The sequence below is a fragment of the Micropterus dolomieu genome, linkage group LG11 (assembly GCF_021292245.1).
Source record: "Micropterus dolomieu isolate WLL.071019.BEF.003 ecotype Adirondacks linkage group LG11, ASM2129224v1, whole genome shotgun sequence".
In the NCBI taxonomy this organism is placed as follows: domain Eukaryota; kingdom Metazoa; phylum Chordata; class Actinopteri; order Centrarchiformes; family Centrarchidae; genus Micropterus; species Micropterus dolomieu.
This window is the reverse complement of record NC_060160.1, coordinates 6,754,809-6,768,703: the sequence shown is the minus strand read 5'-3', so window position 1 is coordinate 6,768,703 and position 13,895 is coordinate 6,754,809. Positions and strand designations below refer to the sequence as shown.

The 13,895-nt window shown below is 40.7% G+C and overlaps 1 protein-coding gene across 3 annotated transcripts in view; it reads left to right on the top strand.

The window, feature by feature from the left end:
• pcnx1 (pecanex 1) overlaps positions 1 to 12,206 on the top strand; it is a 36,531-nt gene extending 24,325 nt beyond the window's left edge. Inside the window, exons 17-36 of one of the 3 annotated variants that reach the window (XM_046062260.1) lie at positions 208 to 317; positions 740 to 845; positions 1,006 to 1,098; positions 1,365 to 1,515; positions 1,873 to 2,014; positions 2,414 to 2,591; positions 2,813 to 2,921; positions 3,307 to 3,436; positions 3,540 to 3,598; positions 3,892 to 4,107; positions 5,812 to 6,065; positions 6,165 to 6,395; positions 6,550 to 6,650; positions 6,939 to 7,089; positions 7,171 to 7,401; positions 7,494 to 7,768; positions 7,847 to 8,025; positions 9,672 to 10,102; positions 10,798 to 10,938; positions 11,244 to 12,206. In XM_046062260.1, the coding sequence (XP_045918216.1) occupies positions 208 to 317; positions 740 to 845; positions 1,006 to 1,098; positions 1,365 to 1,515; positions 1,873 to 2,014; positions 2,414 to 2,591; positions 2,813 to 2,921; positions 3,307 to 3,436; positions 3,540 to 3,598; positions 3,892 to 4,107; positions 5,812 to 6,065; positions 6,165 to 6,395; positions 6,550 to 6,650; positions 6,939 to 7,089; positions 7,171 to 7,401; positions 7,494 to 7,768; positions 7,847 to 8,025; positions 9,672 to 10,102; positions 10,798 to 10,938; positions 11,244 to 11,384 (3,429 nt within the window). In that variant the 3' untranslated portion in view covers positions 11,385 to 12,206. Of the gene's footprint in view, positions 1 to 207; positions 318 to 739; positions 846 to 1,005; positions 1,099 to 1,364; positions 1,516 to 1,872; positions 2,015 to 2,413; positions 2,592 to 2,812; positions 2,922 to 3,306; positions 3,437 to 3,539; positions 3,599 to 3,891; positions 4,108 to 5,811; positions 6,066 to 6,164; positions 6,396 to 6,549; positions 6,651 to 6,938; positions 7,090 to 7,170; positions 7,402 to 7,493; positions 7,769 to 7,846; positions 8,026 to 8,175; positions 8,231 to 9,671; positions 10,103 to 10,797; positions 10,939 to 11,243 lie in introns of those variants that run through there. The other 2 variants (XM_046062261.1, XM_046062262.1) reach the window with 2 other exon arrangements.
• Positions 12,207 to 13,895: the final 1,689 nt, after the last annotated feature.

Sequence of the window (13,895 nt, the reverse complement as noted above, 5' to 3'; positions counted from 1 at the left end):
GCAGAAGTGATCATACATTTTTGGAAACTTGAGACATTCTGTCTCACATGTCCGGTCATCCTTTTGTAAAAAAACTTCCTTTTTAATGTGTGAAAATGTACAGTGATTCTTTGGAAACTAACCACATATCCTAACAAATCCGCATGTTAAATTCCTACATTCATTGTCATTTAATATATTAAAGCCTTATTATTCTGTGTGTGTCAGGAGACCTGGGAGCCCCATCACATCCCTGTGTTGTTTTCTGTATTCTGCGGCCTCTTGGTGGCAGTGTCTTACCACCTGAGCCGGCAAAGCAGCGACCCCTCTGTCCTACTGTAAGTTCAGTGCCTTGACCAACAAACCTTGACAGTCCTTGATAGTATTTGTAGTATCTGAGTTGTGGTATCAAAGTGATTTTCAAATATTTTCCTTAGCGCGTGTAAAAAATTCAGTAGTGATCGTCACATGTGGTGAAAAGTATTTTCCATTACCTGCTTGACCCACATTTGCTGCAAAGAAATCCATATCAATGGATAATCTGTGACTTTTCTACTCATACATATGCTGTGGATTATCTCAGACAGGGATTTTCTAAGCACTTTAAAAATGCTCAATACAAATAGTTTGAAACTCTTTCACACAATGGTTGCAGTGTTAACAATGAGTGGTGAAAGTGAGGCGTTCCCTCTGAGATAAATCAGCCCCAGGAGATTCATGGTATTTGGACCAGCTAATATTTTTGCTTCTTGCTTCATAGCTCGCTGATACAATCCAAGATTTTGCCCAATATAAAAGACAAGAACCCAGAGGACCCTCTGTCAGAAGTACAGGACCCGCTACCCGAGAAGCTCAGGGCCTCAGTGGTGAGTTGACCCTCCATCATCTATCTAATTAAAGCCAGGACTGGGTAATTGTACTGGAACTAGGATTGTTGTTAGAAAATATCATACATATCATACATTTATTTATTTACACACATTTTATTTCTACTTCTATCCCCAATGTGTGTTATTGAATGCATAGAATGAGCGTCTGCAGTCTGACCTGATCGTCTGTGTGGTCATTGCTGTCCTTTACTTCGCCATCCATGTCAGCACAGTGTTTATAGCACTGCAGGTACAGTGAATATTGTCTTGTCATTGAAAGACTGATTTCTGTCTCTTGTTGTCATGTAAACTTCAGTTGTATTTATTGAAGTGACACTTCAGAAAATATCCAATTTGATATCTGCTGCTTTGGGAAAGAACAATAAATGATAAACAAATTACAAAAATTGTTTATGTGGTATCCATATAGCCAATATTTTAAGGGTGGTCTTATGGATGCAGATGGATACTCTCTGTGTATACAGATTAATTTCTACTATCTCTGTGTTCCCTCAGCCTTTCCTCAGTTATGTCCTGTATGCACTGTTGGGGACTGTGGGGTTGCTCACCCACTACCTGCTGCCTCAAGTCCGTAAGCAGCTGCCCTGGTACTGCTTCTCTCACCCTCTGCTCAAAACTAAGGAGTACTATCAGTTTGAAGTCAGGGGTAAGTTCGCTGGCTCACATATAGCAATAAAAACAGCTCTAAGTATCACTACAGTGTTTCCAAATCATTCCATAAGTGGTGATACAGGAAATCTGTTTGTCTGTCTGTTCAGCAATGATGATTATGAACATACAACTTTCTGTGTAGTAGATATTTTCCCACTTGATGTTTAGAAAAGCAAATTGAATTAATCGCTTAAATATTTTATGCTAGTAGATCATACCAACAAAGAAGATTTAAAATATAGACAGTATTTTTCTTTTGTTTTTGGATTCTTCTGGATATTTTTGTTCTCATAACTGTGCTGTATCTCATAATGATAACTTTTTTCAAAACTTCACCTGCCTCTCCCGTCAGACGCGGCCCACGTGATGTGGTTTGAAAAGCTTCATGTGTGGCTGCTGTTTGTGGAAAAGAACGTTCTCTATCCTCTCGTCATCCTTAACGAGCTCAGTGGCAGCGCCAGAGAGCTCGCCAGTCCAAAGAGACTTGACACAGAGTGAGAATTCTTACTGTTTCCCAACATATTTCTATCATACATCTAATCTCCATTTTACTACATTTAATATAAACTGAAGAGGTGGCTCATGTTCCTCCTTAGCGTGCTTTACTACACTTGTATTTGATTGTTAGATCATTGTTTATCTCTTTATGCTAAGCTAAGCTAACCGGCTGCCAGCTCCAGCTTTAAATTTGCCATACAGACACGAGAGTGGTATCAATCTTCTCAGTTAACTCAAGTATTTCTGAAAATGTTCCTATAATTGACAAGTAGCTTCCAACTACTATATAAACAGTTCAGAATAATTTAGAATATATTTGTACACTTTAATAGTTTCATCATGATCACTTTTGTATTTTTCCCACACGCGCTGATGTTATTTAAAATGTTCCCCAGGGTCGGCGCTTTGATGATCACAGTGGCTGGCCTAAAGCTGCTTCGTTCCTCCTACAGCAGTCCTACCTATCAGTATGTGACAATCCTCTTCACTGTCCTCTTCTTCACCTTCGACTACCGCCATCTGTCCGAGACGCTGCTGCTCGACCTCTTCCTCATGTCCATCGTTTTCAGCAAGGTGGGAGGAATATATGATCGGTTGTACGACTTGCACTGTTCTGATTCTGTACAAGACGCATCTAAAATATTGTCATTTTTATAATTTAATACAAATAATTCATTCTACACAGCAAAGTATAGCAGTACTGTTATCATGCAATCAAAGGATTTATATGCAGCTATATACTGAAGTTCACTGTGTTTTCTTTTTGATTTACTGTTTCTTTTTCTTATTTACAGATGTGGGAGCTGTTCTACAAGCTGCACTTTGTCTACACCTACATCGCCCCCTGGCAGATCACATGGGGCTCAGCCTTCCACGCCTTTGCTCAGCCCTTTGCTGTGCCTCGTATCCTTTCATTGTTGTCTTTTATCTGTCTGTAACAGATTCTGTACACTAAGTCACCAGATTCTTAGATAGACCTGTACCACTGCCGTAAATCCTGCTTGTTTTGGTTAATGCTGTTGACTCAAATATATCATTTTTGAGGCTGTAGATGTTGATGGTGTTTGGACTGGACTGCCCAGTGTTGAGATGTGTTTAATGTGGTGTTACTGTCTGCCTCATGTATGCAAATGAGGGTTGGCAAAACATTAGAAACCCCTTTGTGGCTCACTTGTATCATTGTATCTAAATGTATAGGATTTTATTAAGCTCAACGAATGGACAGCAGATGCTACATAAAGAAGAGCATAGATATTTTTCACGTGATCCTTGACCTGAGCCCCTCCAGACTCTGCCATGCTGTTTGTCCAGGCTGTAGTGTCAGCAGTCTTCTCCACTCCCCTCAACCCTTTCCTCGGCAGTGCCATCTTCATCACCTCCTATGTCCGTCCTGTCAAGTTCTGGGAGAGAGACTACAAGTACTGGAAACATTTTTTGAAATGCTATTCCATGTTCAAATCTAATACTATTTCTGTGAAAATGCTTCTGTAATTTGTGATTTTCAATCTTCCCCGTTTGCAGCACTAAGAGGGTGGATCACTCCAACACACGGCTGGCCTCTCAGCTGGACAGAAATCCAGGTGAGGGCATGATTTTCCTTTTAAAGTTAGATTTTGGCAGCACTGTTCTCCACACTGTTACCTATTCAATTTATTTTGGGTAGCAAGACATCTATAGCTGACACCAGAATTTCATTTAGGCAAATTGGGAGAATCTATGCTTTAAGTCATACTAAAGGTGAGTTTTTACAAGAAACTGCTTTAAATCCTCAGTCTAGTCCAGCGATGTCAGTGACTAAACATAAAATGCAATAATGTATTTAACTAATCTGCCTTTCTTCTTCTTCTATCATTATTCTTCTTCCTCTTTTCAGGCTCTGATGACAACAATTTGAACTCCATCTTCTACGAACACCTTACCCGCTCCCTGCAGCACAGCCTGTGTGGAGACCTCCTCCTGGGTCGATGGGGCAACTTCAGCACAGGGGATTGCTTCATCCTGGCCTCTGACTACCTAAACGCTCTGGTGCATCTTATCGAGATTGGCAATGGCCTGGTCACCTTTCAGCTCAGAGGGCTGGAGTTCAGAGGTGAGAAGCTCGTGTGTGTTTGGTTAAATTGATTCCCACTGGAGCTGCCTATGTGACTAATGTATGTTATGTTATATGAAACTAATGTGTGGTAGTCAGATATGTAGGTACAATATTCAGGTACAGCTGTTACGGGGAGGAATGATGCCCCCCAAAAAATGTATATGTTGTACTGGACTGTAGCTAATGCGATCAGCGTCTCTAGGTATTTGCAAGTAATACATGTAACTATCAGGATTGATTTGCACCAGCTATTATTAGATACATCACCAAGTTTGTGTTCTTACTACATTCTTAGTAATAACTATATCATAATATGCTAACCTAAGTGACCTTAATTGGTCATTCAGTGTAATGTTATTAGCATAACATTTTGTAATTTGAGGTATGTTGTATTGTTTTTGTGAAATGTAATATAGAAACTTCCCAGTAATTTAAAGTAGTTTTAGTATTTAAAAATCTAGTCCATATACTATTCTTTTAAGTGACTTCCAGCATCAGTCTCCAAATCCTATTTGTACAGATTTAATAATAGTCCCTAACCCTAGCCCTCCACGATTTGCTTTTCCAAGCAGGTTAAACAAAATCCCCCAAACTTCTTGACCTAGGTCTGAGTATTAAATGTAAATGCTCTGTATAGCGCCATTCTAGTCTTTTCGACCACTCAAAGTGCTTTTACACTACATCTGCATTCACCATTCACACACCGAGCCTAAGTGCTCAAACAGAAACTAACATTCACACACTGGCGGAACAGCCACCAAAGGTAATTCGGGGTTCAGTATCTTGCCCAAGGACATGCAACCTGGGAGAGCCGGGGATTGAACAGCCAACACGCTCTACCTCCCGAGCCACAGCCACCAGAAGACATAAGGAATGAGGATATTAACTAGTTTCTCTGCATTCCTATTTGTCACATGAGCATTACAGCATATTAGCCCAGACATGGTTTATCTTCTTGCTAAACACACCTGTGCTGTGCATGCTTTATCAGCAGGACCAATAATGTTATGATCTGTAGCAAAGCTGCTGAAACAGTGCATGTGACACACTTTGAAACTTTTACAAAATTGGACACTCCTCAGACATTCAACCACAGTCTGTCAGCAACCTTTCAGCTGTCACTGTTGAAAATATAATAATTTTTTTTACTGCGTCAGAAACTATCTATTTATTGCAACTGGATCAAACCAGTTTATTATCGGCAAGCTGATAATAAGGTCGGTATCTGCCATTTTGATACCTTCCCTAATCAGGCTGATAAACACATATTCTTTTGTGGACACATCTGCAGGCAGTCTTGACTGCTGTGGGACTAGAACTCCCCCTTGGGAGTTTTGGGAAGGTGGTGGAAAGAATTTCGAGCCCTAAATTTCCACAGTCACTATCGACTTTTGTAAATGTTAACACATTCCTCCCATCCTAAATGACAGCAAATCTAATCTGGCTTGCATTAAATATATATTTTTAAACTCTGTAGAGTAATGCTGTTCAATAACATAACGTTTGACAAACTGTACCCCACTCTCCCTTAAACACCAGTCACATACTGAAATGTACAGCGTAACCCTATTTTTCTGTTTCATTAATTCATAAAAAATCACCTAAAACAATATTTTGCTGGCTAAGATAACTATGTATTAGATTGTACTCTGCATGGAATAATAGAATTGAATTTGAATCTGTTGATGTTTCCCTCCACAGGAACGTACTGCCAGCAGAGGGAAGTGGAGGCCATCACTGAGGGGGTAGAGGAAGATGAGGGCTGCTGTTGCTGTGAGCCGGGCCACCTCCCTCACATCCTTTCTTTCAATGCTGCCTTTGGACAGCGCTGGCTGGCCTGGGAGGTCCTGGTCACCAAATACGTGCTGGAGGGCTACAGCATCACAGATAACAGTGCTGCCTCCATGCTGCAGGTGTTCGATCTGCGGCGCATCCTGACCACCTACTATGTCAAGGTTTGTGAGATGTAGCTGGACTGTTAAAAAGTGTAACTTTTGAACGCATCGGTTATTATTTATATATGATCTAAATGCATCATCCCCTCCTGGTCTCAGGGTATCATATACTATGTGATCGCTTCCCCCAAACTGGAAGAATGGCTGGCTAATGAGGCCATGAAAGACGGCCTGCGGGGATGTGCAGAGAGGAACTACGTCGACCTGGATCCCACCTTCAATCCCAACATCGACGAGGACTATGACCACCGGCTCGCGGGCATCTCCAGGGACAGTTTTTGTGGAGTCTACCTAGCCTGGATCCAGTACTGCAACTCTCGAAGGGCCAAGGTAATTGCAAGGACATTGTTCCCTCAGTGACAGCAGGGATGTTTTGGATCAGGCTGTTTTTGTAATTCATGTACGTGATACTGTAAAGATATTTAGGTCAACGTTAGCACCAAATGGGATTTGAGTTTCTACCTTGTCTCTGCTTTGTTTGTAGCCACTGGACAGCGAGAAAGACTCCACTCTTGTGCTGCTCTGCTTTGGTCTGTGTGTGCTAGGAAGGAGAGCTCTGGGAACAGCAGCCCATCACATGTCCAGGTTATTTAATCTTCATTAAAATACGTAAAAAATAAAATAAAAAGTTTACTTATGTAGGCCAAACAAACAGACATCAAACAACAAGACTTTCCAGGGACATTCATGTATTTTCATGTTTCGTCTGTAAATTTAAAGAATAAAGAAGCAAGGCAAATGTTCAAATGTGCTTACCTACATACACATGCATTTATACACATTTATATTCTACATGTTTTGTTTCCTGTGCTCTGGATAAACAGTTCTTTAATGACCAAACTATACATCCCTGATCTCTTCTTTCCATCACAGCAATCTGGAGTCTTTCCTTTATGGACTTCATGCATTATTTAAGGGAGATTTCCGCATCTCTTCAGTGCGAGACGAGTGGATCTTCGCAGACATGGAACTGCTCAGGAAGGTCGTGGTGCCTGGAATCCGAATGTCTCTCAAATTACACCAGGTGAGATGCAGCAGGTGCCTTTGACCTCATTCTCAGGGTCAAATTTGATCTGTAACTCAAATGTTGCACTTGTTCTTTCAGGACCACTTCACGTCCCCAGATGAGTATGATGAGCCAGCTGTCCTTTTTGAGGCCATCTCCTCCCACCAGCAGAACCTGGTCATCGCTCACGAGGGTGACCCAGCCTGGAGGAGCGCTGTGCTGTCCAACGCACAGTCGCTCCTCGCCCTGCGCCACGTCCTCGACGAAGGAACCAACGAGTACAAAATCATTATGCTCAATCGACGATACCTCAGCTTCCGTGTCATAAAGGTGAGAACTGCAACAGATTAAATCGAGTCTTTGATATCTTCTGCCTTTCTAAGACACAATACTTAATGAGAACTTGACCTCTTGTGCTGCAGGTGAATAAAGAATGTGTCCGAGGCCTTTGGGCAGGGCAGCAGCAGGAGTTGGTGTTCCTGAGAAACAGAAACCCAGAGCGCGGGAGCATTCAGAATGCCAAGCAGGCTCTGCGAAACATGATCAATTCTTCTTGTGACCAGCCCATCGGCTATCCCATCTATGTATCTCCACTGACCACCTCCTACTGCAACTCGCACCCCCAGCTTGGACACATCCTGGGAGGCCCAATCAGCATTGGGAATATCCGAAACTTTGTTGTCAGCACCTGGCACAGGTTTGTTGCTCACTGTGGTTAAGTGGTACATGTTGTAAAATCTTTCATAATGGAACATATTAAAATGTTCTTTTGTAGGTTACGGAAAGGTTGTGGCGCTGGCTGTAACAGCGGAGGGAATATCGAGGATTCAGATGCAGGGGGCTTGTCCTGTGGCAGTGGGAATGGGACGGGGGGTGACTCTCAGCAGAGCTCAGTGTCGCAGGGTGGGACCTCTGGACCTCCCCCCTCTCACTCGTACCCGCCTCACACTCTGGGTGAGAACTGACAGCCACTAATACTGTAAACACGATGGAAAATTAAACTTTTTGAGTTAAATTTTTTAAACTAATATAGGTTTAAATTTTACTGGAGTTTAAAAATTAACTTAAATATACTTATTTTGAATTTTGTCAATTTGCATCTAGGCAACATCGGTGACTCTCAGAGGCAAGTGTCAAACATTGACCTAATTGAAATTATGTAAGAAATCCTACCCAGTGTTTCTTTAAAAAAATGTTCATATTAAAGGGGTACTCCACTCATTTTACACATAAAGGTTGGTTTAGTCATCATGGTCTGCACTAGTCAGCCTGAAAAAAAGTATAATGTATAATAATGTGTAATGAATGAACACCATCAAGGTTATTTTGGAATGGACTTGAAATTTGACATTTTTGACAGATGTGATGTGTGGTTTGAAAGACGATTGGCAGGATTAATAGAGATTACTGTAAAAACTTCAATTAAAAGCCAAGCCCCAGTTAAAGGCTGGTTACTGGCCTGGTGTGGCTAAATGTTTTGACAAATAAGCGCAGTTCTCAGTTAGACTGTGTCTGGTTTTAATAGAAGTTCATTGGTTGTATAAAACCTCTTAAAGCCCACTGGGTTCCCTGCTTGAGCTGCTTCAGTTGTGCATAAAAATCTAAATGTTTTGTCAGTATAGACATGAAAAACAAAGTTAGATCAGATAAATTCTCCACAGTTCAATCGTTCAGTTCATTTTACAGGAACTATGAGTCCCAAAATTATTTAGATTTACCAGCTTGTCATTGTAAACAAGAAAGATGAAAAAAATGGTGACTTCCCTATCTTTTTAAGAGGTCATCAAGTCCGAATGTGTTTCAATTCCATTTATTATTTATTTATTTATATTCCTTTAGTCAGTAAGGGTCAAAACATTTTTTCACACAAATTAATCCAAGTTGAACCTTCAACTTTCATCTTTTGTAAGGGAGGTTGATACAGGGGGCTCTCTCTCTTTGTGCCTGAAGTTGGCCTAGATGCGTTGTCTCTCAGAGCAAGATCAAATGAATGATTTGTAATTGATATGTTATTCGGTAGCCTAATTTTTATAAAAGTAATATTCGGTGGGGTGGGGCGCGGTTAGCTCAGTTTGTAAACACGCTCCTGTGGCCCTTTGCTGCGTGTCGCCCCCCATCTTGCTCCCCCTTTCGTCTCTCTATCCAATCAAATAAAATCCAAAAAATGCCTAAACATATATCTAAAATATTCATACTGGTTTAAATTAATATTTTTACCGGATTTTCCATCTTTGCTGAGCAAGACTTTTGTGCTAAATTAATTAAAGGCCTTTCCCAAATATAGGCATGTTGAGTTCAGCGATCGAAGCAAGTAAAATAGCTGTTATTGAAGTTTTAAGGTAATAGGCAGGGAGCGTCTAATGAAAGACACTTTTGAGTTGCATTATGGGAAATGTAGGATCCAGCCTTTTAGGAGCTTGAACTACACTTGGGACTGATATCCAGGATATCACGACTTCTGCTTTTTGACCATTCATTTTTAAATATGTCTCTCATAAGTCACCAAATTTCGCAGCAACTTTGAGATCGCAGCACAAAGTCACTGGAGTACTCCTTTAATTTCATATGGTCTATGTCTGACTTCTCCTCCCTGTGTCCAGGCACCAGTCAGAGTTCCCAGTCTGTTCAGTCGGGTTTGGTACGCCACTCTCCTGCCCGAGCCTCTGTTGCCAGCCAGTCGTCGTCCTACCGCTACAGCAGCAGCCGTCACTCCTCCCTGCGTACCTCCACCACAGGCCTGGAGCCCTGTCGACGTTCCTCCACCAGCCAGCTGTCTCTACGCACGCTCCCCACCTCCCTGCAGCTCCGGCTGGGCTCCACTTCTGACCCCGCCGGCCCCTCCGCCTCCCTTTCCAGCCACAGCATCCCTCCCTGCAAACGGCACACGCTGGTGGGCCTCCTGGGCAACGACGGCATGTGCAGCACCGTGACTGATCCCCTCAGCCAGCATCATTACCATCATCACCACCCACAACAACACAACCCCACCGTCTCCACCGTGCGCAGAGATGACATCTCCTACAGAGTGCAGGTTTGTATTGTAATATAAGAAAATATAAGATGGACTGAAACTATGTCCAGAAAACAAAAAGAGCACTGGCACAGTTATCAAGAGAAATGTAGCAGTAATCCACATCAACAAACAGAAAACAGTGTTTCTCATTCAGTTGCCTGTATTCTGTTCCTTCAGTTCTGTTTGTCACTGTAGCGTCTCAAATGACAGATAGACCTACCTAATAAAAAAAGCACCAGCAGCAGCACTGTGACCTCAAAACATGTTCTTAAAATACATTTACAGCAACCTTTACAATATATAACTGTTGTAATGTAATGTATAAATGTACCTAGCTAAACTTAAGGATTGTATTACTTAAGTTACTGACATTTTTGACAACTATTGGATGTTTTCCCATACAGATTTTGTACAGAAAATAAAAAATTTATAATATTATTTTCATTATTTTGGTGGACTTTTATTAGATAGCTTACAATGGAGATGAAAGAGATTTTGGTTATATGCTGAGTGTTACCATTAAGCTACCAGGACACCTGACAAAGTTTATCATATATAAGGTATATAAAGACGTCAGTGCTTATGGAGAAACCATCTGCACTTGTATCCACACCTGAATTTGATCTTATAAAATGTATTTTGTCAGTCATTTCTTTGTAACAACCCTGCCATGATGTAACTTTTTATTCTTGTGCTTCTTTGATGTCACTCAGATTGTGGACGTCAGTCAGGTGCTGGAGACCATCAACTTATCGAAGCGGAAGGAGCTGCAGTGGCCTGACGAGACAATGAGACTGAGGGCAGGACGGACCTGCTGGAGGGACTGGAGCCCCTTAGAGGGCATGGAAGGACATGTAAGTCTTCATCAACAGCTGTTAACACATCAATGTAAACAGGTTTATGTTTATTTATAATGCACAGATAAATCAAAGAAAGTATTTTTGACTTATGGACAAATAAATATGATCTGTTTTGGTGTTACTGCTACTGTTTTTGTCAGCTCACACATGCTAATGTGATTTTTTTTTTTATATGATTATCTTGTTTGTCCTGTTTCTTTGGTGTGTAACACCCTCTCTGACCTACTTGCTTTGTAACAAACAATACATTTGATCGGATGCTCCTTTCACAAAGCTGCCTCCTCTGTTTTCCCCCACAGGTGATTCACCGGTGGGTGCCTTGTAGCCGAGACCCAGCCACTCGCTCCCATATCGACAAGACCATCCTGCTGGTACAGGTGGAAGATAAGCTAGTGCCCCTTATTGAGACTGGGGTCATTGAGTTGGGTGCAGAGGTTTGACACAAGCAAGCACACACATCATACATAGACAGTTGTGTGAGGACGAAGCCAGACCTCCCTGGCTTTCAGCAGGGTGCAGGAGCCTGCAGACAAACAGGAAATGGGAGCTCTCCCCCCTCCCCTGGTCCTTATTGCTGAGGGGGAAAGGAAGCCAGGGAAAAGTGCAAGCAGAGGCGGAGCATACATTAATCCAACATCCTTTACTGCATCCATACACACCCACAGTATCTGCCTTGCTTTGCGTCTCAGAAATGCTGCATGACAGTAAACAACCCTTAAGTTAAGTTAGCTCCTGCTACTGGTAATTAATTTCTATGCATTTCACCGACAATTTTTGACAATTCTGACAGAGCTGAGTGTAAAGAGAGTGTGGAGATTTTTTGTGTGTGTGTACTTTTAAATAATTTGCCAAAATCAGCCTGGTATTGAATATCTGCAATGGTTTCATACACATGAAAGCTTTTCTTTTTTCTTTTTTTTGCTGCCAAGACTACGGAGAAAGTTGTGGTGTAGAACAGATTAAGTCAGAGACTTGACGGTGCTGTACTCAACAAACTTCTCTGTTTCATTGTTGTCATTCCGTTTGGATTACTTTGAAATTTGCAAGATTACTTTGCGCAAAGAAAAAAGACCTTGCACTATAATTTTTGTTTTGTTTATTTACAGTGATGCACTACACTCTTTAGATAATATCACATTTTATTTATTACAGACTCTAAATGGCCATGGTTATCGATGCCTTGGGAATTTAAAAAAATGCAATCGTCATTCTGTTTTCATTTTTATTTTACTATTTTATGTTTGATAAACTTGAAAATAACTTTTTACTGTATATGATTATATCTATATCTATATATATATATATATATATATATATATATATATATATATATATATTTACACAAATATATATATATATATAATGTCAATGTATAAAAGATTTTGTTTTCAATATTTATTACTGTGAACATGGTATTTACACTTTGTTACATCTTTTTTTTTTTTTTTCATTTTGAGACAAAGATTAATGTATTAAGGACCATTGGTTGATAACACGATGCCGAATTTTTGATGGACTGTTTCACTATTTAATTATTTTCTATATGGAGAAATAAAAGTTTGATTTATTGCTGACATCTTTAATACACCTCTTCTGATTGTTTATGTAATATTATTGAATTCTCCAAATCATTGTCGGCATCTAACAGACTAAATGAAACAAATACACACAAGTACAAACTGAGCTTAGTTGCCAACACAGACTTTAGTAAAATGTTGCACGAGAGGCAAAAAATTTAACTTGTGACTCAGCCTTGCCAGATTCTCAGAGAACACCGATATCTTCTAGCCTGACGTCTCAGCTACTGTCTACTTTATCAGTCTGTTGCTTCCCTAACAAGAACAGTTACATGAAAGAAATTACTAGAGCTGGAGGGTCAGTGAACTCTTGTGGGGTCAGCTAATCACTCCAACCTAGACCTGTCTTACATTTCCTTGTTACATCAATTAAGCCCCCTACGAAATATCTTTAACACTCCTCTACAGACTGGTAGAACATCCGTAGCAGCCTGGTGCACACATTGAAGGATCTGAGCCTCCTCAGGAAGAACAGCCTGCCATGTCCTTTCCTGTAGAGGACCTCAGGGTTGTCAGACCAGTCCAGGTTATTGTTAATTTGCATCCCCAGGTGAACCAGTTAAGACCGTACTACTGTATTTTAAAACAGACCTAGAGTTCATTTTCTTTTTAAACTCTTATTTCCAAGGTAAAGAATGAATCTTCAAGTTCACTAAATACTGTCTGCTAGAAAATATTTCTCAATCAACTGTTTGTTTGTTTTTTTTTAAATTAGGGTGGCATGGTGGTGCAGTTGCTAGCACTCTCACCTCACAGCAAGAAGGTAAACCACCGCGGTGAAATTAGTTTTAAGTTGGATATTCGACAGACATTCACCCAGGATCCAGTGACGGCTTTTTAGTCAGTTCACCCAGTGACTGTTGTATAAGTGCGGTTAGCTCACCTCTGGCTCGCTTTTAACCAACGGGGGTTAGCTTAGGGACCATCAATAAATTACAATTGTGAGAACAGTGTTATGGGAAAATCATTATTTATTTCAATAGCTTCCAAGTCATGTGACACAGGGACTTCAAACCAATGCCGAATTGTAGTACTACACTAGGCAAATGAGACACACCCCTTCATATTTGATTTGAGAGCATATTCGACTTTATATTAATATTTATTCATAATTTATGGAAAATAATGCCTTTTTTTTCAATAGCGTCCAAGTCATGTGACACAGGGACTTCAAAGCAATGCCGAATTGTAGTACTACACTGGGCAAATGAGACACACCCCTTCATATTTGATTTGAGAGCATATTCGAATTTATATGAATATTTATTCATAATTTATTGAAAAAAGTGCTGTTTTTTTTCAATAGCGTCCAAGTCATGTGACACAGGGACTTCAAAGCAATGCCGAATTGTAGTACTACACTGGGCAAATGAG